General features: G+C 40.2%; 1 protein-coding gene across 1 annotated transcript in view; it reads left to right on the top strand.

Annotated features, from left to right (window-relative positions):
• ror1 (receptor tyrosine kinase-like orphan receptor 1) overlaps nucleotides 1-20,943 on the top strand; it is a 167,596-nt gene extending 146,653 nt beyond the window's left edge. Inside the window, exons 5-12 of the mRNA XM_084723668.1 lie at nucleotides 5,803-5,930; nucleotides 8,026-8,343; nucleotides 8,892-9,137; nucleotides 9,776-9,990; nucleotides 14,254-14,433; nucleotides 15,963-16,190; nucleotides 16,856-17,220; nucleotides 18,519-20,943. Of these exons, the coding sequence (XP_084579794.1) occupies nucleotides 5,803-5,930; nucleotides 8,026-8,343; nucleotides 8,892-9,137; nucleotides 9,776-9,990; nucleotides 14,254-14,433; nucleotides 15,963-16,190; nucleotides 16,856-17,220; nucleotides 18,519-19,227 (2,389 nt within the window). The 3' untranslated portion in view covers nucleotides 19,228-20,943. The remainder of the gene's footprint in view (nucleotides 1-5,802; nucleotides 5,931-8,025; nucleotides 8,344-8,891; nucleotides 9,138-9,775; nucleotides 9,991-14,253; nucleotides 14,434-15,962; nucleotides 16,191-16,855; nucleotides 17,221-18,518) is intronic.
• The last annotated feature ends 5,956 nt before the right edge of the window (nucleotides 20,944-26,899 follow it).

Raw genomic sequence — 26,899 nt, 5'->3', positions numbered from 1 at the left:
AATTGAACTTCTTTTTGAGGATGAGTAAACGTGGAGTTGACCCTGAGTGAATCATCCATTTTTGTGGGCTTAACATTCATCCTCCTCTGCTTCAAAAACTCTCCCTTTCAGCCTCGATTCTTCACGTTTCAGTTGTGTTTCATCGCTGCAGTTGAAACACAGACAAAACAGCCCACTTCATCCCATCGTCAGTTTCTGGTTTATCAGTTTAACGTCTCTGCCTCTTTGTTTGTACATGCATGTGTGTGTATATGGTCATGTTTAATGAGACAATATACAAACTAGTGTTTATACAGTTACATTTTTTGGGCTACTGTGAGGCTTACAGCTAAATATATGCTTGTGTTGCAGATATATTGCAGTTTTACTTTTACTATGTTTTCTTGGTATTTTTCACATTTGCATATCAGTTAGGTCCATGATCCTTGAACTTTACTTTCCTTGCTGGCTTGCTCGCTCACATCTCTTTCTTGATTTAAAAAACACAGTGCAGGAACGCACTTCTAACTCATGCAGTAGAGCATGCACCCATGCACTGAGGCTGTTAGTCCTCGGCAGTGGCCCTGGCTTTCTGACCGAGAATTACAATATTAAAAAACCCTTGAGGTGAAAGTTTGTTTCTTATCTTCAAGAACATAATGATAGGAAAATGAGTCTTACTTAGCACAATTTAACTTACATAAATGATTAGCGTACATACTAAACACAGATTTTAAAAATTAAGTAAAGCAAAATGAAGGGCTTTTAGGAGGACATTGTGTTTCTAACAGCTGCCATGACTATGAACAATCAGCATTTTTAATATAATTATATTTTTTGAACACTGACCTGGCTATTGCTTGACGTCTTTAAGAAAATGCAATAATTTTACATCCTTCAACCAGCAGGGGTTGACGGCAGAAAGGGGGCTGATTTGCTGCAGTTGGACCCCTTCTACCCCTTTTCCCATCTATCGTCTGTCTCTATGCAGTAAGCCAAAAAGATGCCAAAATATATGTTTTTTTAAAAAAGCAATGCAAATCTACATATATGCATAGTCATAGAGCAGAAAACTTGTCACAAACCTGTCAGGATTTATTAAAAAACTGACATAGACATAAAACCAGCTGACATAGAAACTTTCTGGAGCTGCGGTCTGGGTCTTATTGTAGTGGCACCACCCAGGTGTGAATGAATGTAATCGTATGGATGTGAATCAGGGTGGTGCTGGAAAAAGAGCATGGCTGCTTAACAAGCGCTTCCCTGAATAAATAATGAGGTTGGAAAAAATGTAATTGGACAATGAATCAATGTCCTCCATACCTTGTTTAGGTTCTGTGGTGAGGCTCGCCTTTCTGTTTAGATCTGGATTATAGATCGGGGCTCGCAGGGAAAAGCCTCTCCTTGTAATTAACTATTATAAAACATTACACAGAGGGCCCGTGGCGTTGGTGTGTAAAATAAAAGGCCCGAACAGCCATCCACTGTTTACACAAATAGCAACCACACTTGGCTCTCCCTGCCTGGAATAGCTCACACACACAGAGCAAAGAGAGAAACAAATAGAAGCACACACACACACACAGAAACTAAACTTAAGAGAGATTTTCAGAAAACCTCAGATGTCTCACAGTGATTACGTTATTCTAGATGTGACTTTCCTACCCATTCCTCTCTTTAGACATGCCGTAAGTCATTTCTGCTGCACTGGACAGGATACAGACACTTTAATATGCCTCTCAGACGTGGCTTTCAATCTAAGTCGACTTGGAGAAGAGTGAAAGAAATTAAAATATAAAAAGCAGTGAGGGGCGATTTGTGATTTGGGCTGAGCTGGTTTGGTTGAGGCCGTCCGGGCTGGCCAGAGTTGTAATTTGCCTGCGGGGATCCGGCTGCATTGTGGTGGATCGTCTGTTCTCCCTTGTCATTTACTTGTCTGTGTGTGGCTTGATGTTAGTGTGGATGTGTGTGTCCACCGTCCTCTGTGACGCACAACCAAACTAACCTCTCGGCTGCCTGGACACCCTCCAGCGTGTGTTTTCTCATGCTCTCTAGCTGCTTTTTCATATTCTGCTTCATTACATTGGGAAGGGTTGCAGCCCAATCAATCAACGATCCCTCAAATAATTCAACTAGTTTTCACAGCGGCTGATTTTTTATTACAAGACTCTCCTCTTACAGCTGTAATGCCAGACATGATTTTCACCTAAAGAGATGAAGCCCCTCGCCAAAGGGAAAATATCTGAAGATGAGGCAGTTTGTGAGTTTGTGGCTTGATGGAGGGGTGCTAAGCCGTCTGCAGGCACACCGCAACATGAACTCATTATTACCGATATCCACATTTTAGTAGGAAATTACATATTCCAAGGATAAAATCTGCTTAAACCTGTATTAGGCCATAAAAGTAATGTTACCATATCTCCATGGAATCGGCAGTATGCAGACCACTGCTCTGTAGTTCTTTGAGTGTGTGTGTGAATATATGTGTGTGTGTATGGGTGTGCATGTCTGGAAAGCCCATTTAGGTCTGCAGAAGGGTAGAAAGAGAGAGCTGACCTTGGCCTCTCAGTCACTTAACACTCCTCAGAGAGTGGGAACCTAATGACCCCATACTCACACCAAACGTACACACCCATGGCGTTACGAATGCTGTGTGTGGGTGTTTTTTTTTGTTTTTTTTTTTGTTTTTTTTTGTTTTTTGTAAAATTTTATTTTTGTAATTTTGTTTTAGAGGAGTGCAGTATTAGAAAAAACCTGAGCAGACCAGAGGCAATACAAGGCAGCTCGTGTGATATCACTGTATGCTATAGCTGTGTTTTAAGGGTTACATTTTCAATGGAGAGGGGAAGCCCGTCTCCTTCCAGTGGATCACCATGGGACTTTATTTTGGAAAAAATATAAGCCACAGTTAACGGCAAGAGACAAATCATTTTTTGGTCCTATTTGAATTCTGCCATGAATTATACATATGATGTTTGTCAGTTTAAAATAATAATAATAATAATAATGATCATAATTTTACAAGACAAGAAAATCTCAGTTTTTGATTGGTTTGTCATTAAGTCATCAGTGAACTACACCTCTCATCTAATACCAACATCCCTTGTAACTTTATCTTACCTGACATGTTTTATCAGTGTCTCCTGGTCCTTTTACCAGATGGGAGGTGAAATAACTAGCATGCACCTCTTGCTTTTGTAACTACATCCCAGTATGAAATCACACAGACATTGTAGCTTCAGCGGCTAACGTGATCCTTTGGAGGGAGAAAATCATGACGTCAGGTATGCAACCGTTGGGTGTGTAGTCTGACTAATTATGCATCTTCACAGTCTGATATGTCAGCAGTTTCATGACAAACAGCAACTTTATTTACTTATTTAAAGTAAGGTCTCATTGTGGTCCACCAGAAGGGACGTGACTTCCTTTCTCTATGTCAAAATATGATCAAAAGTGCAAGTGCAATATCCAAATCACAGAACTCTACAATTTTTTGATAAAGGAAGAATTGTGATGCAGAAACTATCATTGCTACTAATCGTAGATCATATCACAATTGTGATATCTGTGAAAATAATCACAATATGTTTTGTTTTCCTTTACCTTTTAATGCAGCCTATTTATATGTAATATTTATACTCGTATACACTAGTCATTTTGACCAGAACTTACAAAATTTGTCAAAGCAAAGTCTTAGAGAAATGATCAGTTCCTCCATATCATATCATATATTTCCCTTATAAATGCTACCTACTCTCTTTTGTTGGTGGTTCTTTGGCCAGTCAGAGGGTACTCTATCTTGACCCTTAAATTCAGTTGGAATATTACCTAAATAAATAGATGTAAAACTATACCCCATCTCAAAACCCAATGCTGAATTTATCTCAGTAACCATCTCCAGCCAATAGGATCGGATTGATGGATAATTTCATAATGAGTGAAAGTGACCTGCAATTGAACTGATAAATTTTCTCCAGCAGAGCCCAGATTCTGCTCTGCCATTTTTTTTCTTGGAGTATTGAGAAAAAATGGATAATGTTCTTCAGTGAAAATTCTCTTCACTGGCCAGAACTAAAGGTGGTGGATTGTATTTTACACACGTTTAACCACTCCACCTCTCCGAGGGTTATGTTTGCTCCCTTCTACCATTTAACTTTCACATAATAAAGTGAAATGGTTTTTGTGTTTGTTTGTGTGTGTGTGTGTGTGTGTGTGTGTGTGTGTGTGTGTGTGTGTGTGTGTGTGTGTGTGTGTGTGTGTGTGTGTGTTTTAGGCTGTGTGTTTCTTCTCACGTGGATGTTTATTTATTTGTGCGTGCCTGCACAGTTGTCACCTTGTTGTAAGTTGCATCTTAAAAGCCTTTTAGTACAGTTTTACAGTTTGTGGACTAATTAGTGCAATCCACACACTTGTAAACTACCTGACTGAAGTCAACAAAAGCTGCAGACATGGTCGGATGATAATGAAGCGTTTAACCTCAACAGGCTCTATTTTACAGTTAAACACAAAGTGAAATGGAGCAGTGTGTTGTAGTGAAACAGAGTTGTATTTATGTCATCATTACACAGCCAATCAGAGCTGAAGACTGCATCTGTCCACTTTATAATGCAATGTGTTACCTTTTTTTTCCTAATTTCAGAGTGCTTCTGTTTGCCATTACTCGAGCAGTAGTGTCTGAAGCATGAGGATGTACTTTCAATCAGCCAATAGCTACAATATGGTGATTTTGTGCCTGGTTGTGTGCGTGCATGCGCAGTGGCATCATGCACTCCCCTATATATTGTGGTTATGTCTGGTCTTAAAGTCCCCATATGGCACAATTTAAAGCACATGACATGGTGATCTCACACTGAGCGAATAGCCTGCTAGTCAGCATGTGGTTTGCGTGTGTGTGTGTGTGTGCACATGTGTGTATGTGTGTGTATACACAGAATAAAAGAGGTGAGAAAGCTGGGTAGAACAAAAAGAGAGCGGGAGATAAGTAGATTAAAAGAGAAGGGCAAGAACAGAGTGACTACTTAAAAAGTAGAAAAGAGCCAAAAATTCAAGAGTCACCAAAGGAAGTAAAAGTTGTGAAAACTTGATCATCAGCCCTCCTTTCTGCATGTGTTTCAGATTAGGGCGCATGATGACATCTCTATGCCATAAACAGAAATAAAGTGAAACAGCCAAACATTAATTCCTAATGCGGTTTACATCTGTGCTGTGAACTGGTGTGTGTGTGTGTGTATGTGTGTGTGTGTTTTAGCTCTCTGCCTTTGACTTGAAAATGACTCTTATCTTTGGTCAGACAAATGCAGACCTCTTAGTGAAGGACCAGAAACAAGAAACAGCCCTTTTCTTCCACTGAAGCACAACTAGCTATTTTTTTTTTTTGTCATTTTCAACCATAGACTGACCTCTAGTGGAATTTCTGTGTATTGCAGCATATTTGGGCATCTGTAACTCTGTCTGCAGAAGTCATTTTCCTCCTCCAGTTATGCAAATATTGCAGACATGCTGTCTGTGTTAATATTAACCTTTTCACAGCAGCCATTTTGACATGAAATAATAGGGCAAACACAGGTGTTACCAATGATAGTAATTAGGGCTCATTCCATTCAGGTTAACAGAATCAGGGTGCTGCTATTGTGCATGTTGGCTCACTGGAAAGGCTCTGCTATATTAAATTTAACGGGACCTTAATTAGCATCATTGGTAACACCTGTGTTTACCCTGCTATTTATTATCAGTGTGCCTGCCATGAAACAAGTCTTCTGTTGAGATGTCTGTAAACAACTGAGTTTCTCTCCACTGTCTCCTCTGTTTTTCCATATTTCTCAGGGACGATTTTGATGAAGATGGATTCTGCCAGCCGTACAGAGGTATAGCCTGCGCCCGCTTCATCGGCAACCGCAGCATCTTCGTCGACTCGCTGCAGATGCAGGGCGAGATCGAGACCCAGATCACAGGTAAGAAACAGGCGACCTGTATTAGTGGATTTGACCCCCTTTACTGCAGAAGAATCAGGTACTGCTTACACTCAAGAATCTCTGAAAAAAGTCCACTTGTTGGGTTGAAGGCATGAATTTCTAACATACATTTTCTTCTGCAGCACTCTGGATTTTCTTTCAAGTTCATGTGCATTTTCTAAAACTATTTGCTAAACAGATTCTGTTCAAATGTTCGCTCAGATGCATGCAGAGCTTTTGGTAATGATTCAGACACAATTTGGCCATATTGACTTTTTTATTTACAACGGCATTTAACAAATATATCCATCTACATATATACAATTAAAAGCCCTGAAATTTGAAGATTTAGTGAACTTTAAAAAGTTCAAATTATGCACGAAGCAAAAAAAAAAAAAAACAGTCACTATCTGTAAGTATCCAAAAGTTTTTTTTTAAAAGAGAGAAAGTCAGTCTGTTTTGCAATACTTGTATGTTCAGTGAGGACATTGAGTAAGAAGACAGAGTACAGAAACTTACAGGATATAAGATGTTTTTCATTTTGTATTGTTTTGTCTTTAGTTTGGTTGGGGTTTTTGGTTTGTTTAGGGTTTGTTTTTTGCTTTTCTAGTGTATGTTAAGTTACTATATTGTGTTTTCCTCATCTACGGTATTAAATTGTGTGACACTCACTAGTTTACCTAGACCAAGTTGTGGTAATGGACACAAGACCATATCTACAATTTGTCAGTGAGGGAGAAAGAGTAGACTTTCATGTGGGAAAACAATATTTAACAAAATATTAATCACAGCAGAGTTAAAATGTTTCTGGCGGGGAACTTTAAGGACAAACGGGTCGCTCCCTCTCAGGCGTTTTATCTCTGACAAGGACAAGCTGACAGCCTGCTTTCATCCAATGAGTTCACTAGTTCAGCCATCATTTAGCAGTTCTGTCTTGAGTAGCCAAAAAAACTCCTCGCATGTGTCTTCAGCAACCAGGGCTGATGGAGCACCTTTGTAAAGCTGCCTCCTCTGCATGTACACTAAATCAATGAAAACCATCTGTGGATGGGGACTGTTTAGAGGGTAAACCTTAACTAATATGCAGTAGGAAGAAAACAGGACGTCACTTACGAAGTTCAGAGGAAGTTCAGCAGGGTCACCAGTCTGTATGGAGCACACATACTGTTTCATACTGTTGTACACGCCTGTGCCTCTGCTTCTGGGCTTTTGTTTAGTGTGGTTGCATGCACACAATATATCCTCGGTGGTCACTTTAATGTGAATGTTATTGATTACATCCGTACAGTTCAGTACAGCTCTAATCTGAAACATTAAGGACGAGTGATAATTAAGATTTACGGTTCCAAATGGTCGCAGCACGCCTACAGTAGGACTGGAAATCATATATTTCCTACCCAGAGCATCCACATTCAGTAGCTATTCACCGTTTTAAATTTAATATCACTTTCACTGATCTTGACTATGACTCTGGCATCACTTTATTCAAGCAACATGTGCTGCAGGAGCGTTTGGATAACTGTCAGCTTAAGTTATCCACTTTATAATGGCTTGTCTTTTCCTGCATCCCCCACAGAGCTGCTCTACTGATAATCGCAGCCACAGAAAAGCACATGTTTGCAATAACGGTACAGTCTGACTATGAATCATACGTTTACAGCTGCAGTTTTCATTGTCAGACTCCCCCTTTGATCCTTCATATGTTTAGATGCTCAAAAGTGAGTAGAAACTTGAGCACAGGATTTTTTCCACATAACTTTGTAATCTTTTTTGATGAATGTAAGAAAGTGTATATTAATTTTTATTACCCACTAGAAGTGTGTGGTGGTGGCTGTACCTGCAGAGACCCTGCCTTCTGCCTGTATTTCCTTATTTTCTCATTATATTGTTGTGCTTGAGACACTTGAGACACACAAATCGTCAATATTTCACATCCTGGGAATGAGACTTAACATTCAGCTATCTTTCTGGTGCATTTAGGAAAGTGCCTTTACACATCAACAAATCTTAATATAGATGCTAAATTTGTAGATGAATTACAATACCAGACTGCTGTTTTAAATAGATAGATAACTTTTGACTCTCTTCTCTCCAGCTGCCTTCACCATGATCGGGACGTCCAACCACTTGTCCGATCGTTGTTCCCAGTTTGCCATCCCTTCTCTCTGCCACTTTGCCTTCCCGACGTGCGACCGCAGCACCGGTACCGACAAACCTCGGGACCTGTGCAAGGACGAGTGTGAGATCCTGGAGAACGACTTGTGTAAGACTGAGTACATCATCGCCCGCTCAAACCCCATCATCCTGAAGAGACTAAAGCTGCCGAACTGCGACGACCTGGCTGCCTCTGACAGCCCCGAGGCCGCCAACTGTCTGAGGATCGGCATCCCCATGGCGGAGCCCATAAACAAGAGTAAGACTTCACTCATTACTGCTGTTAATAGAGCTCAGTGTTATTATATCAGGAGAGACATCCATGTTTTGGAAACTCGCAAGTGTGGGCTGCAGTCAATGATCGCTTTCATTGTGGATTAATTAGCAGATTTTATTTAGTCTAAACATCAAAAAGTAGTGAAACACATAACTATCATAACTTCCCAGAACCCAAAGTGACCTTCAGTTTGCTTGTTTTGTCCAACAAACTGTTCCAAACCCAAGAATGTCAGTCGGCGTCAGTGGCTAGCTCAAGTACACACCCCATGAACAGCCATTCTTGTTCAAATAAAAGTTTTTTAAATTGTATTTGGTGAAAAAGGAAACAAATCTGAGGTTTAAAGCTTCTTTGAAGAAGAAAAGTAAGTAAACAGGTGTGGTCTCTCTGTCAGTCCAGCAGCAGTCTAGTTCTACATCTGAGTTCACTGATAAATATCAGCCACCCAAAATAAAGAGCCAGAGTGATAATATGAGCTACTAAACCTCAACCTAACACCGAAAATACAACCACACTTCCCTCTCCCTCAGATCACAAATGCTACAACAACAGCGGGGCGGACTACAGAGGGACAGTCAGCATGACCAAGTCGGGGCGTCAGTGTCAGCCGTGGAACTCTCAGTATCCTCACAGCCACACCTACCTGGCCGTCCGCTACCCGGAGCTGAACGGGGGACACTCGTACTGCCGCAACCCTGGGAACAAACACGAGGCCCCCTGGTGCTTCACGCTGGACGAGGGGGTCCGCATGGAGCTCTGCGACATAGCCATCTGTGGTAAGAGACGAGGAGTCTGTTCTGTGCAAATTAATAGGTATTTAATGGTAATCTTTATTTAATGTGAATATTTAATGACCTTTTTATGATCTCCATCACCTGCTGTCCAAGTCCCCCATTACACAAAAACATCATGCTATTTTTCTAAATTTGCGAGTATTTGGTGGTAATTTATGCAAATAAAATGTCCAAGACTTTTATTTTATGAAGTAAAACTGCTAATCTTAGTCTTTCTTTCTACTTTTCACCATAATTTAATCATTTTGTCCTTTTTGAAAGACAACATTATTCTTACTTACATATTTTCAGTGTGATATAAGGCTGCAATTAATAATTATTTTTTCGTTTGTTCAGTAAAACATCAGAAAATTGTGAAAAAATAATACATCACAATCACCACAAGACCCTTCAGATTTATAGTTTTTTGTTGTTGCTGATGTTATAGTTTTTATCAGCAGCCCCAAACCCAAGATCTTTTTTGTCACATCAGAAGAAAATATATAAACAGTTAATCAATCATCACAATTGTTGCAGCTAAATTTTCTCTTACTTGTGTCTTTTTTATCACATGATATTGTCCAGTCATACAATAATCTATATATCTGATACTATTCCTCTCTCGCCATTCGTCCCTACAGACCATAAAGACAAGTCAGGTGGCAGCAACATGGAGATCTTGTACATCCTGGTTCCCAGTGTGGCGATCCCGCTGGCCATTGCCATGCTCTTCTTCTTTATTTGCGTGTGCCGCAACAACCAGAAGTCCTCCAGGCCTCCTGCGCCTCGCCAGCCCAAACCAGTCCGAGGACAAAACGTTGAGATGTCGATGCTCACAACTGCATACAAGCCAAAGGTAGAGCAGCACAGTCACAGCACGGGACAGTGTGGGTGGGATTTGATGATGTCATCCTGCATTATCAATGCAACAATGATCCAAATTGGAAAATGAAATTCAGCTGGGTATGCAGCACTGAGCTGAATTGATATTGACAAACAGGCAGAAACAAGATAAAAAAAAGGCATCTTTTGTATTAATATTATGAACAACAGTTACTGTACGTTTACTAGCATTACAAAGTGATCTTGTATACACATACATGCTGATTATTCTGATCGCTTAGTTCAACAACAACCCTTTTTAGAACATCTTTCCAGTCCACATCAGCAGATGCACTCAGCAGTGTTATATTATTGTGGCGGGTCACATATGACCTGCAGCAGAATTCAGGGTTGTCTGCTTTACACCAGAGTTTGATTGACAGCTTTCACACCGGCCTAAATGAAGCAGCTGGTCAAATGCACCACAATTTGTTTGAGCCAAACTAAGTTATGTGTGAAATATACATTTTTACGCTGCACATAACACCACATATGCTTGTGCTCCACCTCTATCCACCTCTCTCTCTCTCTGTGTCCCTTTTTTCTGCCACTTTTCCTTCTTTCTGCTGGATTCTCGTTGAACATATCAGAAGTATAAACTTGAGTCTTCCCACCATCAGTGCTGCTTAAAACACACTTGTAAACACTCACAGGACATGTTGGACTGTCCTGTGGTGAGTCTAGACCGGTGCTCCTTTGCTGTGTTTGTCTTTTTAAGTCATGAGAGGCGACTGAGGAAGTAGTCAAAACACCGGCACGGCCCTCTGTGTGTCAACTGGGATAGGTCGCAGCATGCTGGCAGCATTACTGGCTGGAGTGTGTGTGGAAATGACCTTTTCTCAGGCAAAGCTTCATCTGATCTCTATCATCAGAGCTCAGCAGGTCCAGGAATGTTCAACTGCAGCTCTTTTTCCTCTCTGTTTATTTCTCTCCCGCTGTCTCTTTTTCCACATTTCTGCCTCACACTCCTCCTCCTCCTCCTCTCACTTAATCCATCTCTCTTTGTTGCTCTTCTTCTGTCTCTCCCTCCATCCGTTTGCCTCTGGACCTCTCCTTCCTCCCCTCCGTCTCTCATAGAGCCCCTTTGTAATGTAGATCATCACAGCCCTGCTCTGCCAGCCAACACATAGCTCACATTAGGATCTGTATCATATTTCTTTCAAGGTTGCACATTCAGTCATATCATGTCTGTTTATCTTTTTCCACATAATTTTGGTGGTGGTGGAGGTGGGAGGAGAGTTATCGAGACAGTGTGTCTGCTTGTGCGAACCAGAACTGATGCTCAAGGTAGTGTGTATAATATTACCGTCAACAGCTGAAGAAAGAACCGCAAAATGTCACCAAAGCGTCAGAAGCCATTAATATCTGTGGATTATTTTGTGTTTTGCAATGGAACAAAGTGCTTCACTGGCCTAAAAAGGGGAGTCTGTCCTCGCTGTGTTTACAGGACGAACTTGTATCTGCAAAGAGTCAAAGTAGCGCGAGATCAAAGATTGACGGCCATGAACTTGTGGAATTATACAATGAATTTTGTGCACAGCAAGGGTTCTGTAATGTGTGTACCCCATCTGATAGTTAAGTAAGCAATAAAATAATTTAGGTAAACAAGGATTTACATGTAATGTCTAAGTTTTAAAGGGACAGATCACCCAAAAATCCAAGTTATCATGCTAACTATCTCATTCACACTTTACAGCTCAGCAAAGGAGGACACCGTATATGTTTACTGCACATCCCTCCTTGTTTTTGTGGATATTGCGGTGGAAAAACTACCATTTTTGTACACAGAGGCCTCCAAACAATATACAATATGAAAAAACGTTGTGGTTTTAAGTTAGGATAGGATCATTGACTTGGTTACATTGAGCATGGTTACCAAACAGTGAAGATAGGATCTACAAGTTAGGAAGTTTCTGTAACGCGGCCCCAGTTCTGTAATCAAATTATGTGGATAATCTGCAAGATAATTTGGTTAATGAGGCATGTGATTTCTACCTTTTAAAACCCTTTTGATGAATGACAAACCTTAAATCATACAGTCATTTATGTGTCAAGTCACTCGTCCAAACCCCTCTTATCTGCAGCTTTGTCTTAGTTAGCAGTTTAGTCTGCTACCCAGCAGGCTTTGCTGCAGGGTCACCCAGCGGTCATTGGCTGTGACAATCCATTTAGACACACATAAACACACACACACACACACACACACACACACACACAAACCTGCTGTGGTGTGAGGAGGATCTGAGGGTTTGGGTGTGGGGAGAAATGAAGGGGTGAAACAAACCCATAACTAAAAACATCTGTGTCTCTCATAACATCAGCAGGCCCCCACACTCACTCCACACACATGTACACACACACACACACACACACACACACACACACACACACACACACACACACACACACACCACCCCCCTCAGAGATCATACAAGCCTGTGTGTGTGTGTGTGTGTGTCTCTCCTGCTCACCGAGGAATTTCATTATTCATCTCAGAGTTCCTGGAATCTGACAATCTGTGCCAACCTCTGCTCACCTTTTATCTTCAAGTACAGCTACACACACACACACACACACACACACACACACACACACATGCACACACACACGTGCGCACACACAAGAAATCCCTACTCCCTCTCTTTCTGAGATCACCTGGACAGCGAGTCATGATGAATAAACACCCGTACAAAATGGGAAAAACAGCCCCTACACACTCATTTACAGACACACACACACACACACACACACACACACACTGGCAAAAAGTATGCTGCTGATCTCTTCCTAGTCTATCTTCTAGTTTTATTTTTACTGTAATTTTGCATCAGTTGCAGTTGCTGTTAAAGGTCCAGTGTGTAAAATTTATGTGGATTTATTGACACACGTGTCGATCTGTAAATTCACCACCAGCTACAGACTGGTCCTTTAACAAAGAGTTGGCTAATAAATTTTTAACTTGAAATGTTAAAGTTTGATCTCATTTTAATTTTGTTTTATTTTTTCACATTTCTCAAACAGTAAACTTGTTGTCAGCGTTTTTCCTCATTTATGCTCACATTTATTTATATTCACACTGGCTTATCATTTTTTATGACTTCATAACCAAATTAAATACTTTCTTTTCATCTGTTTTTAGGTGTAACTTAAAGCTGCTACAATAACTTTCTAACCGGTTATGAAACAGTCAATTTATTACTGATACATCTATGTGACCTACATAAGTTAACGAGATCATCCGTGAGAAGATCGGCTACGTTCATTTAGTTTTTTTTTTTAATCTGGTCGGATTCTCCTTGAACTCAGATGAAATGAGCCAAAGATACAGTGGGTGGTACATTAGCCGGTTAAAAAGAAGCCGTAGGAGATTTTTATTCAGTTAATTTTATTATTGATGTTATATTTTGTGGTTATTACGGTCAAAGTATCACTGCTTTTGTCAACAAAATCAGTATATTCTTTGTATTAGCTTGAACATTAAATGTACTTGCTGCTAAAATTAGTAAATTAGTAATTGATTTTACTACATTTTCAGCTGAACTGTCTTTGTTGAGAGGGCACATTCAGACTTTAACGAAGTGTTACATTACTCTTTATTCAAGAAGCTGATTTGATCACGTCTTAGTGAAATGTAAAACATTTGTGACCCTGTTATAACCTCATGCTTTGGCTCAGTCTTGTACTTGGATTTAGCTGTACGTAAACAAACCTCCAGGCTGTGACCTCCTCAGTTAGAGTCAAAGACAAAAAAAGGCCGTGCCCCCTCCCCTCACCAAGAGAGCTACAGCTTTTTTTCTGTTGTTTCTGCATCTGATTCTACAGTTTTACTGGAAAGAGAATTAATGTCTTAGTCTTCCTATAAGCTGCTAACTTGTCAGTTAAATGACATTTTAAAGCTGTGAAAGCTATTTTATGATTTTCCCACATTGCTCTCCAAAGGTTTAAAGAGAGTCATTAGGAGCTGATGTAATGGACTGAGTCTGATTATGACAATTATCAACTCTCCGGGCTGTACTTTAATTTTTATAACAATTCAAACACATATTTGATGTTATGTTTGGCAGCTCGCCTGCAGCGAATTAAAAGCACCAATGTAAACTTGTCAACATTTCACTTTTCCATACGGGGATAATGGTGAGGAAAGTACTGTACCGGCCTAACAAAGAAAATAATGATCTAATTTTTCTGTCACATCTCTCTACCGACTGATCTCACTTCTTCCTGCTTCTCTCTGCAGAGCAAGGCCAAAGAGCTTCCCCTGTCGGCTGTTCGTTTCATGGAGGAGCTCGGGGAATGCCCTTTAGGGAAGATCTACAAGGGTCACCTGTACCTGCCGGGCATGGACCAGGCTCAGCTCGTGGCCATAAAGACCCTGAAGGATATCTCCATTGCCCAGCAGTGGAGCGACTTCCAGCAGGTACAGACTGGATCTCTACCTCCAGAGTTTTAAGTTTTAAGTTTTCCAACTTTCCATAAGTTGAAGAAATACTCAGAAATGTTTAAAAATACCATACTGATGAGGACACAGGTTCAACTAGCAGAGGCTTCTTGTAGTCAAGAGTCCTGAGTTCACCAGCTGTATAAACTTAACAATAAACTGGACACTGAGTCCAAACTTCTCAATTCAAACATTGTCATTTATTTAGAACATTTTCTCTGGCTTTAGAACAATATAATAGCTATGGAATCTACATTTCTGGTGAAACTCGCAAAAGCTGAAATTGTAAATAATCACTTTATTTTGCCAGTTTGTTGGTTAGAACCTGCATGTCCAAGTGATTCAGAATTTTATTGATTGATCCCAGGAACTGAATTGAATTTGAACAAGTAAACAGAATCATGTTCAGTAATTTATAGTTTTTGCAGCAAAGTTTGCGTCTTTCATTTTACCAGCGGACCTTGAATGCTCTGATATGACGACCATACAGACACATATCGTAACTTTAGTGGATTTTAACATATCAAATATAGAATTAATCTACAGATGCTGCAGTCTAAGATGAAACAAAACTTTTCTTTAAGTGCTGAAATGTGGCCTGCAACAGAAGCCTTGTTTTTAGCCAGCCTTGTTGATGACTTCCTGCCCCAATCAGACGTTTAAGAGGACTGAGGAGTCAGCAGTCAGTATAAAACAGAGCAGTCAGTAAAACAGGTTTTTCAAGTGTTTTAAAAGATTGTGAATCACTGCAGGTCCTTGACCATGAAGTCATAAATGTGCAAATGTGAGATTAGCTGTGGACAACCTCCTGCCCCACTCACTCTTACTCTCTCTCTCTCTCACACACACACAGAGAACCTATATCACATGATTAAAAAAAAAAAAGATGAAAATCAACCACATGTAACAGTCTGTACCACATTTCCAAGACTCAATAGTGAGTCAGTCTAAAAGACATGCTTCTAACTGGCAGTTGTTTCTGACTTGCGAAACTTAAACGTGGTGCTAAAATAATCAACTGTTTTAAACTTCAAGGATCTATTTTCGCAGTGGAAAGATCTCTCTTCCCACAAGACTTGAGGCGTGACTTGTTATATTTGCACAGAAGGTAAATGTAGTGGGCGATGGCAGACTGTATACAGCTAAAAGTCCCTGAACAGCTGATTAATTCACTTGAAATAGTTCCAAAAATAAACTGTAACTTCTGGAGGATTGTCCAGATAATTTTAGATGTTAAGGAGGATTGAAATAGATGACTCGTGAAAACATAATCCTCCCTTTCCAGGCAGACCCGAACTTTAAAGTGACACACCAAAAATCTGTCTTTTGACTTTGCAACCCTCCAACAAACATCTTACAGCTGTTAAGTAGATTTAACCTGGTTTATCACTTTAAGGTTTCAGACTCCAATGACCAGATATAAAGTGTTTCACCAATATTTTTGCTTGAATGAAGCATTCTCCTTATTTTTTTGCTGTGAGTTCACTGATCACTGCTTTCCATCACAGGAGGCCGCAGTGCTGACAGAGCTGCAGCACCCAAACGTGGTATGCCTGCTGGGTGTGGTGACCCAGGAGCAGCCGGTCTGTATGCTGTTTGAATTTTTACCCCAAGGTGACCTCCACGAGTTCCTCATCATGCGTTCACCTCACTCTGACGTCGGCTGCAGCAGTGATGAGGATGGTACTGTGAAATCCAGCCTGGATCATGGAGACTTCCTGCACATGGCCATCCAGGTGGGTGATCTCCATACCCACGTCTGTCTGTCTGCCTGCCTGTACACATGTTTGTCCCTCAGTTTTTCCAGCAGCCGTGGTGTAATGCTGAGGAGTGCAATTTAGGGCAAGTTGGCCAGATGGTGGAGCTATATGAAGAAACTTTACATTTTGGCCTGTAACTTTTGAACCATAAATTGTTTTTTTTTCCTGGATTCACTGGGCCCATACTAATCTATATAAGCCACACCCATTTGCGTCAAGACTGATTTTCAGCCATTTAACTATTTTATTTTTTTTTTTTACTACTCCTCTTACAAATTTTGAACAGTCACCAAATTTGGAACAATAAATCTCTGGATCAAATCAGAAACCTGGACCTTTTCAGATTTACTTCAACTATAACAGCCTATAGCTGGCTTGTATTCCAAAAAATCATCCTCCTGGACACTTTGTTTAATTGCATGAGTGACTATGGCTGACTTTGATGCTATTTGGCCAGTAGGTGGTGCTTTAGTAGCACCATCTTAACGGACAGAAGGAATCTCTGTTGGTATGTGTGTATGACTGTGTGCATATATCAAGAGCCATTCATCTGATCAACTTCAGATTCAGCGGGTGTATTGTTTCTCCTTCCATCTTGCTGCTACTTATGCCTTAAATGATTGCCTTCCTTCTGACTCCAGGTGACTGCTGGGATGGAGTACTTGGCCAGCCACTTTTACATCCACAAAGACCTTGCAGCTCGGAACATTCTTGTAGGCGAACAGCTCCACGTTAAGATCTCCGACCTGGGGCTCTCCAGAGAGATCTACTCCTCAGACTACTACTGCATCCAGCCCAAAACTCTGCTGCCCATCCGCTGGATGCCCCCCGAGGCCATCGCTTACGGCAAGTTCACCACCGACTCAGACATCTGGTCCTTCGGAGTCGTGCTGTGGGAGATGTTCAGCTACGGTCTGCAGCCATATTATGGCTTCTCCAACCAGGAGGTGATGGAGATGGTGAGGAAGAGGCAGCTGCTGCCCTGCCCTGAGGACTGTCCTCCGAGGTACGTTCATGTTAATGTTGCTAATCAGCGGCTGTGAAATAAATTATGAGAAGGTGATACAGGACATACATAATGTAACTTATTTATACCCTGATCTTTTGTGACAAAGGTCGGAGACTTCATTATATCTTCACCTTCTTCTGAAACTGGCGTGACATATTTCAGGCTACACATTTTTACATAGAGGATCGAAAGGCTGTTTCTCTTAGACCCCTTGTTATTTACAAGTACTAAAACAACAACAAGAATGAAAAATGTTAGGATGGAAACACAATACTTAAAAAGTACTAAGAGTTTAAATATTTACAAGTAAAACTGGGGGTTGTAGGAGATAACAAGGCACAGATAAAGAGCAAAAACAAAAACTGTAATTTAATACCCAAACACTCTTTTTTTTTTTATCTTTGTACATTTTTGATGGAGAACTAATCATGAGCAGAACCACATACATACATTTAACTCTGCTAGGGTTACCACTGACAGAATACAGAGTAAACAGTTTATTTTTAAGTAAGATGTTGCAGCACTTTTCAGGCATAAACAAAAATGGTAGCAAAAAAGGAGAAAAAAAGAAAAGACCAAACAATGGATACAAAAATATAATGAAATGGTTGGACCTGAACATCACTAGCCTCCTCTGCCAAGAAAACTTAACTTAGTTGTTTGCTCGTTCCCTATTTGTTTATTTTTCCCTCCTTTTATATAAAAGAGACACTCCCACACACACAGGAATCCTGCACAACAGACTGCCCTGCAGCCTCTCTTATATACACATCAGCTCCTGGGTTTTGTTTTGTTTTCCTTTTTTGCTGTTCCTGTTACCCAATGCATGTTTTGCTCCATTGTGCTAATCCTGTCATGTCACCCAGTGTGTTAAAATCTGTCTCATCTTGTCTCACCTGTTCTGTCTTGTCTCACTAAACTAAAAAAAGAATGTTTACAGAAGAGTTGAAGACAGGAAACATGAGGAGAGAGGTCTTAGTACTTTTTTCAGAAGTATTCTTATTCTTTTTCAAACAGTATTTAGACATACACAGGGTCCACAGACATGCATTTATTGGGAGAGATGCTGGACTTGGTCTGTCTCCACAGACTGAGCCAATTTTTTTGTAGGATTATATTGAATATATGACATAACTAAGTATTAATTCATTATGTTCATAAAAATGACAAACAATGTGGGGGAGAAAGTCTGTATTAAGAATTTTAGGTATTAAAATTAGTTTATTAAGTTAAAATGCGCTTTTAAAGAAATTCTTACAGTTGCCTGATACCTAACTGACTCTGTTGTCTCTCAGGTTTTACGGTTTGATGACTGAATGCTGGCAGGAAGGACCGGCACGTCGGCCGCGCTTCAAGGACATCCACGCCCGCCTGCGAGCCTGGGAGGGGATGTCATCTCACGGCAGCTCCAGCACGCCCTCTGGCGGCGGAGGCAATGCCACCACCCAGACCACCTCGCTCAGTGCCAGCCCCGTCAGCAACCTCAGCAACCCGCGCTATGCCGCCGCTGCCGCTGCCGCCGCCGGATACCTCTACCCCGCCCAGGCTATTTCCTCCCCAGGCCAGATGGCGCCGATCACAGCCTGGACGCCGATGGCTGTGCCCCAAACCCACCAGCGCTTCATCCCCGTCAACGGGTACCCCATCCCGCCGGGATACGCAGCTTTCCCAGCCCACTTCCCTCCACCTGTCCCACCCACCAGGGTCATCCAGCACCACCTGCCCCCTCCGAAGAGCCGCTCACCCAGCAGTGCCAGCGGCTCCACCAGCACAGGTCACGTCAGCGGCGTCCCCTCCACCACGGGCTCCAACCATGATGCCAACACGCCGCTGCTCTCCCACTGCATCATGCCAGGGAGCGGCGGAGGGCCGGCTCAGGCGTACGGACAAGTTTGCCAGAAGGGGGTGGGACAGCTGGAGCACCCATCACAAACATCAGCGCTGCTCGCTGGTGATTCTGAAGTACTGATGTACAACGACACGGTCATCACCGCGGACCTGTAGATAGATAGATGGAAGGATACTCACACTCTTTCTGCTCGGGACCCAAATCTGAGTTTACCTCTCACGCAGGGACCCAGTCTGACAGTTCTACTCTGGTCACATGGAGACCCAACAGAAACCGGCCTGTACGCACATCTGGGTGTGCAACAAACACTGCCGCAGCTCCACAACTATATACACAGCTGTCTGACTCTTTAATGCCTTATTGTTTAAAGTGTACTTACTACCATGGTTTGAAAATGTTGTGTTATTATTTTAACCTCTGTGTAAATACGGTACATAAGTCCTGAATGAATGAATGAAATACAAAGATATATATTCAAAAGAACTTTTTATTACGGAAAAGAATTTAAAAGGTGAAAAAGTAGCAAGTCCATCCTGTGTCTTCTGAGAAATGGTTTGTATTACAGTTCCTGTGTCGGCAACCCAGACAGTCAATGGACTGTTTTCATGCAGGATGTGAAGGAAACACTGACATTTATATCATGTTCCTTTAGGTGCCTTTCAGCAGTGGTGCGACTCACTTGTTTCTGGACACATTAAAGCAGAAAAATGCGCTTTGTGCATTTTAGAGAAACTGCATTAAGCAAGCGATTATCAAGCGAACAAGAATGGGAACGGCAGACTGAAGAGACGAGCAGTTCAGAAGCTTTTACAGAGAAGACCAGCACTAACCTGCTCGAATACGCCAGTGTACAAATCGTACAGGTGACAGCTAACGGTTGACAGCTCCACATCAAAGCAGCCGGAGTTCAAACTAAAACAGTTCGGTTACAGGTGATAAGTTGACTAAAATACCCGTCCAGGCACTGAAATCTGGCAGATTGCATCATAATTTTCACGCTAAATCCCTTCGGAAATGACACCTGAATGTTTTTGTACAACCTCAACATGACTTTCTGACACTTTTGCGACGTGGACACAAGCCTCTTTGCCTTTTTTCAAACCTCAGCAGAACAAGAAATCTGGGAGTACTTCAGATAGGACAATAAACTCTCCCTTCATTCCTCTCTGTCTCACCTGAACAGGTCATCCCTTCATCATTTTCCTCTCCTTCTTTTCTCCTCTCATAATGCCCCCCCCCCCCCGCTCCTAGCGGATAATATGGCATCAAACTTCAAAAGCTGGCTGCAGAGGACCAGAGGAACCCCGCAGATCCACAAATGAAATCACAAAGTGCTCAAATCCTCGACAGCCTTCACAGCTGAACTGGACTGGTCTCAGGGCAAACTCTTCATTCACCGCTCGCCAGCTGGGGTCAGTTTACTCAGTGTTGTAAGCTAAAGTTTGACCCTCACAAAAGAACGTTTTTATTGTAAATTGGACATAGTGTTTCAATTTTTTTTTTTTTTTTTATAGGAGAGTTTTTTCAGTATTTGCATTTTGAAGGAACTTTATGGCTTGTCTTCATGTCTTTGTCCTTTCTTTTTCCTGTTTTTCATCATCTGTATTATACAAAAAAATACTATTCAAGATATGGAGGAGTGAAAATACACAAATCCTGGAGGGTTTAAGCACATAAGGCTTATAGTAGATGATGTTAATACAACAAAAATGAGCCTCAGTTTTTATTTTTCTAAGGTCTCCGCCGTATACATGAACAAAAGTTCATAAATAGTGTGATTAATATGCTTAAATCTGTGCCCACTCTATGCTTAAACAGTAGAATTTTTAACATAAGTAAGGATCAGTTTCATGAGAGATTTATGTATGTTGCTTTTATTTGGGTCTGTATCAGTAAATGGAAAGTATCATGGTATAAATAGTTGCTATGGAAACAGTAAACACATGAAGCCAACTGTACTGACATGTAGGTGATCCCAACAAGGACAAGTGCGGGTTTTTAAAAGAAAGTTTCCTTGTGAGTCTCTAAATTACAGTTAGAATTTGTACGTTTTCAACATGTCCAGTGACCAGCAGTGGATCAGCATATATGATTTTGGACGCATTTACTCAAATATCATTTTGTGATATGAAGAAGTTAGTATATTTGGTAAATGATGACCTCTTCTCAGTCCTGTAATCACACAGATGATGCCTCAGTCACGGCTAAATATGAGGTGTTTGTTGTTAAAAGAAAGTCACCAGTAACAGACCAGTTTGTAATTTTAGTTGTACCTGTGTAGTAGACAATCATTGGTTCTGATTGGTACGTTTGTGTTGCACTCTGCTGTTGTTTACTGACTATCATTCTATCAGTCAGCTGTATTTTCTAACCAGCATGACACAACGGTACGTTGACAGCATTTCACTGTAGATGTACGGAGCAGAGAGCACAGTGAGGACGGCTTCATGCCTATAGTGCATTTTTTAATGGTGCATTTTTTATGGTAAAATTTTAAAAAGATAGTTCAGATTTTTTGAAGTGGGGTTGTATGAGGTACTTGTCCATAGTCAGTGTATTACCAACAGTAAATGGCAGCCACATAAAAAGGCCTACCTAAAAGAAAAGTCTCGGTGTACACTACATTTTAGAGAATATTTTCACCCCTTTGCCTTTTCTGATGATGATCCGCTGTTAAATAAGCCAAATGTTGCTCTTGTCAAAGGAACCAAACTCCTTTGGCAAAAACAGTAATTTTACTTTGCAGAACGCAGGAGTTGCTTGTCTGCCTCTGCCTTGATTTGTTAGTTTGTTTGTGGTATTGTGTGACTTCAGTACATCCGAACACAAACAAACAAAACAATCAAGTCCAGAAACTCCCCTCTTCCATGAGGTAAAATTAATGTTTTTGCCAAAGGAGTCTGGTGGCTTTGGAGAGAGTGGTACTTGGCTTATATAACAGCGGTTTCCCATCAAAAAAGGCTGTCTGACGGCAAAGTAAAGCCATGAAAATAGTCTAAATTCAGCATATTCATGAGCTGATATTGGATTTTTTTAGATTGCTAAATTTTGCAGCTGACCCCTGTTTGTAGCAACACATTGTGTAGATTGTATGCTGGCACTCCTCGCTGCTTCTCCAACCTGCAGACATGCTGGCCGCCATCTACTGTGGCTAATACACAGACCATGGATAAGTACCTCATATAACCCAACTTCAAAAAAATCCAAACTATTCCTTTAAGTTGACATTTGTGGAATGTAGAGAGGTAAGACTTCAGTTAATCTACCCTTAAACCCTTCCCCTTTCAATCATAGCTACCACCTGATGTCACTCCAAGAAACCAGCTAATAAAAGCAGCTGTTCCAGTTCACTAAAGACTAAAAAAAAAATCAGATTTACATTAGACTGAGCTTTAGTTTCCAACCAAGTTATTCAAAGCAAATATATTCAGCAGAAGCTGATTGTCTGCCATCAGCAAAATGAAGGGAGAAGATGTTTGTTCCTCATGTCACATCTCGTCCAAGTTAATTTTCCCATTGAGTTTTTATTTCATTGCTGCCTTTTGTCTTTGTACTTTTATCTTTTTGTTCCTCTGAAGCAGATCGAGCTACCTTGGCATCTTTAGTTTGTACACGCGACCTCCAGCATGTAAAGAATTTATGTGTACTAATATAGCAGCGCAGAAACCACTTGTACACAAGACTGTGAATCTTAATCAAGGTATTTTTGTATTTGGCAAAAGAAAAATCATTATTGTGCCTTTTTCTTTGTTTTATTCGAGATCCATTAAGAAAAGAAAAACAAAATACAATTAAATTTATATTTCGATAACAGTGTACCCATTACAGAAGGTTTACATGCTTATCCTTTTGACCAAGAGAGGCCTTGTCTTTGTATTTTGTCTGAACATTTTTGCACAGATGTTTTGTATTGCAAAATCATTTATTAAATGATGTTGTTTGGTTAACAATGGAATCAATATGATTGTTAATTCATGGACATGAAGAAATGTTATTTTTTTTGTGATGTGAAATTCACAACCTAGTCCTGGTGATCAGACTTGTAATGGCAGCGTGAATCCACTGGGTATCAGCAAATCACCACTTCTGTGGATTTTTTTTGCCTCTTAATTGTAGTAACCACTGTTGACCAGGTGGTGGTGCCCTTCAGCTGTTTCATTAGTGTATGTTTGAGCCTCATCACAGCTGGAAATAATATTAGTCCAACTAGAATTTGGCAAAAGATGGAAAAATGACTCTAGTATAGTGTTCCTCTGTGCTTACTTGTGTGTGTCACTGTGTGGTTGTGTGTGTGTGTGTGCGTGCGTGTGTGTGTGTGTGTGTGTGTGTGTGTGTGTGTGTGTGTGTGTGTGTGTGTGTGTGTGTGTGTGTGTGTTTTCTCTCATTTCCTGCTCAGACTCTCATTTTGCACTCAGAATGAGCCAAAACAGCTTATAATGAATGGCTGTGAGGATGGATATGCATGCCAAAAAGAGATGTACATTAATGCCGTTCATGTATGGAGATGATTTGATGTGCACACAGCTCTCTGGTAATTAAGTTGTGTGAGTGTGTGTGTGTGTGTGTCTTAGAGAGAGACCTTTCCAGTCTACATCCAGTTCAGTTTAAAGAGGCTGTTCATACGCATTTATGTATTTCTACACACACCACATCACACTTCCAGATTTCTTCAAGTAACTTTGTTTTTATTTATTAAAATTACTCCTTAACTACTAGTATTAATATGAAACCATGCAGTTTGATTTCATTTCCTCAGGTTTTCTGATTAACATTCTACTAAGAAATATTCCACATGGAAAGTGTTGAAAGCAAGTTTCAGAGCGCTGGTTCCCAACAACTCGTTCAGAGTTTCTGAGGTGTTGGATGAGGTGAGCAGGAGTTCAGTGAATCTGAATTTTAACCCTTTAAAACACCAAAGTCACACAACAAAACAAACAACTAACAGATTGAGGCGGTGGTACACCTGCAACTCCCGTTTTCTTTGAGCTAAAATCATGGTTGGAGTCTGATTTTTTTTTTTTTTTTTAGAGACACCAATATTTGGCTTATAGTGACTGTTAAGAAATCTGGTGGCTTCAAAGAGATATTTGATATTTCGATGTTTGGCTTATATTATAGTGGTTTTCCATGGGAAAGGGCTGTCTGACAAAGTAAAGCAGTGAAAATGTTCTAAATACAGCGTTTTTAGGTGGTCCTTTTTATTAGTTGGCTAAAATACATTTTGCTGCTCATTCTCTCCTCCCTCAAGACTCCTGCTGCTTCTCTAACCTGGGGACGCGCTGATTACTATCTACTACAGGTGACACACAGACTACTTGATAAATACCTCACACATCCCCACTTCAAAGATTCCTAACTATCCCTTTAAAGTGAAGCTGTGTATTCTTGTGACCCTTCATCAGTTTGCAAATGTTAACAAGTTGCGACCAGATCGAGCAAAGAGTGATTTTTCCCTCTCAGGTTGTTTCATTTGAATAGTTTTCAAAGCCCTGAAAAGGGTGAAAAATGCGAAAGTATTCTGTTACAAAGGGACAAGGACACTGTCTCTGAAAAGAGATGCTAGTGGTGACATATTTTTAATATGATTTTTCTTTAAAAAAAAAAAAAAAGAAAGAAATTCCTCTGACTTATGTTGTACTTAGGTGGAAGCAGATATCTGAACAGTCAGATTAACCAAAGCAAAAATCTACCTGCATCCTTGGATCTCACAAGAACACCCACTAGGTGTGTTTAGCAATGTGGGTGAACACATCTGAAAAAAAAAAAAGGTGCTCCCCCTCAGTGACTCTAAGCCCTTCATTCCCTCTCACTCTCTTCATAAGTGTGAATCTGTATGTGTGCATGTTGGCAGTAAAGAGGAAAAGCAGCAAAAGAAAAGCAAAGCTGTTAGTAGTCCTGAAAAACATTTTCTGCTGCCGTTCTGGAACAGTTTGTAGCCTATTATGAAAATGTTCTGAGAGCAGGAGTAGCAGAGCTGTAAACTCCCATGACTTCTTCATCAGAGGCACAGAGCTTTGAAACTATTGGATATAATTTCTCCCAGGGCAAGAACGAAAATCATTTGCTATGCTTGCATCTGCAGCCAGAAAGAGAGAGAAAGAGGAGGGCAAAGGAGGAGGGGAAAAAAAAGGAGAAATCTGCAGTTGATAGACTCTGGAACAGCAACTAACACACATCTGTTCTGAACTGAGATGTCAGGATCATGTCAGTGACTCAGAGTCACATCCTGGGAGGCAGTTTAGACCTTAGACTGAGAGTCTGAGTCTGCTGCTGCTTCTGAACACAACTTTTAGAGATATAAAACACACGCCATCCTATGCATCTGAGGTTGTGTTTAAACTGATCTAAATTTAAGTCAAAACTGAGGTATAGCTGCTGTTTAACAGGTTTTAATGACTATTACTTCTGCAACAAACGATTATTTTCATTTTGATTCATCTGTTGTTAAAAATTATTTGATTAGAACATCTCTTAACCTATCTTGGATTTAAAATTTTAAATATGTGTAGAACTATGAAGCTTTTGTCATAAATGAATAAATAAATAAATATTTTATGTCATGATAATATAAATGAATGCATCTGGAAACCCTGTTTGAGAACCACTGGCTCAGTTTATAAAATGTCAGAAAATAGTTACAAATAAAATCAGATATGTGTCTGTGAATATTCTCAGGTGGTATTCGTATCAAGGTTTGTAGTAGGCAACTGGACTTGACAGAGTTCTTCTCTCATCCAAGAAGCTTCTTCAGTTCTGGAACAGAACAATAAAACTGTGCAAGTCATTTTGAATTGAAACAGTTTAAAACAATGTTTTAGTTTAGAAGTAGTTATGGGCCTTTTAATGTTTACTTATTTTTCCGGTAAATAAAGTTATTATTAATGCTTGTTTATTAACTGGCTCCTAAAATATATGAAAATAAAAGATTTGCAAGTGAAAAAGAATAATAAATACAACATTCAATACAACAGAATGATAAATAAATAAAATAAAGAAATAAAGGAGAATAATATTACTAAAATTTAAAAAATATATATAAAGGAATAGAGAGATGTGATATCTGATGTATATTTTATTTAAATTCTTTATAAAGAAATGTACTGATGTTTTATTCACTTTCAGTTAATGAGTTCATGAAATTTCTATGAATTATAAACGTTTTCTTATCCAGTTGTATTTTCTTTTAATTTCTTCATAATGCCTCTGTAAAGTTGTTGATATTGGGTTTGTCATGTGAATCAAAGGTCTTTTTAATCAGCGTCCACATTTCAAAGTGACCTGTGTCAGATTATCAGGCAGATTTCTTTCATTCATTTACTTATTTTTTAATTTTCATGTTGATGTTAACTTTACATCTGATCAATAAAAACTAGCCTTTTGGTTAATTCTGGTATATTTATGGTAATGTTTAATAATATTTACCGTCGCCGGAAAGTTAATTAATGTTAATGAATGAAGGCCACACCCCTGTCACCTGTCTGTCCTGACAACCAATCTCTTCCTTTATAACGGAGGTAAAAGGGATTGATGGTGTCTGAAAGACGGCGTGGGAAAAACGCCACGTGAGTCTCCGAAAAGACAGAATATCTCCGGAACCAGCCGATCAATAATCTCCCTTCACGGCAGGTGAGTTGGTGAATGCCAGGTGTTCATTTCCACTTTTTTCCGTTTATTTTCTTCTTTCACAAACTTTTGCTGTTTGATTTTCTGTTTGATCATGAATTCAACAGAGTTTTTCCCAGAGTTTTAAATGTAGTTACCCACATCCATCTTTTTAGACATGTTTTCTTATGATTCCAGTCTGCTGACCCACATTTTTTATCCTTT

This window comes from Lutjanus erythropterus, chromosome 7 (genome assembly GCF_056507025.1).
Source record: "Lutjanus erythropterus isolate fLutEry1 chromosome 7, fLutEry1.hap2, whole genome shotgun sequence".
In the NCBI taxonomy this organism is placed as follows: domain Eukaryota; kingdom Metazoa; phylum Chordata; class Actinopteri; order Lutjaniformes; family Lutjanidae; genus Lutjanus; species Lutjanus erythropterus.
This window is presented reverse-complemented; position numbering and strand designations above follow the sequence as displayed.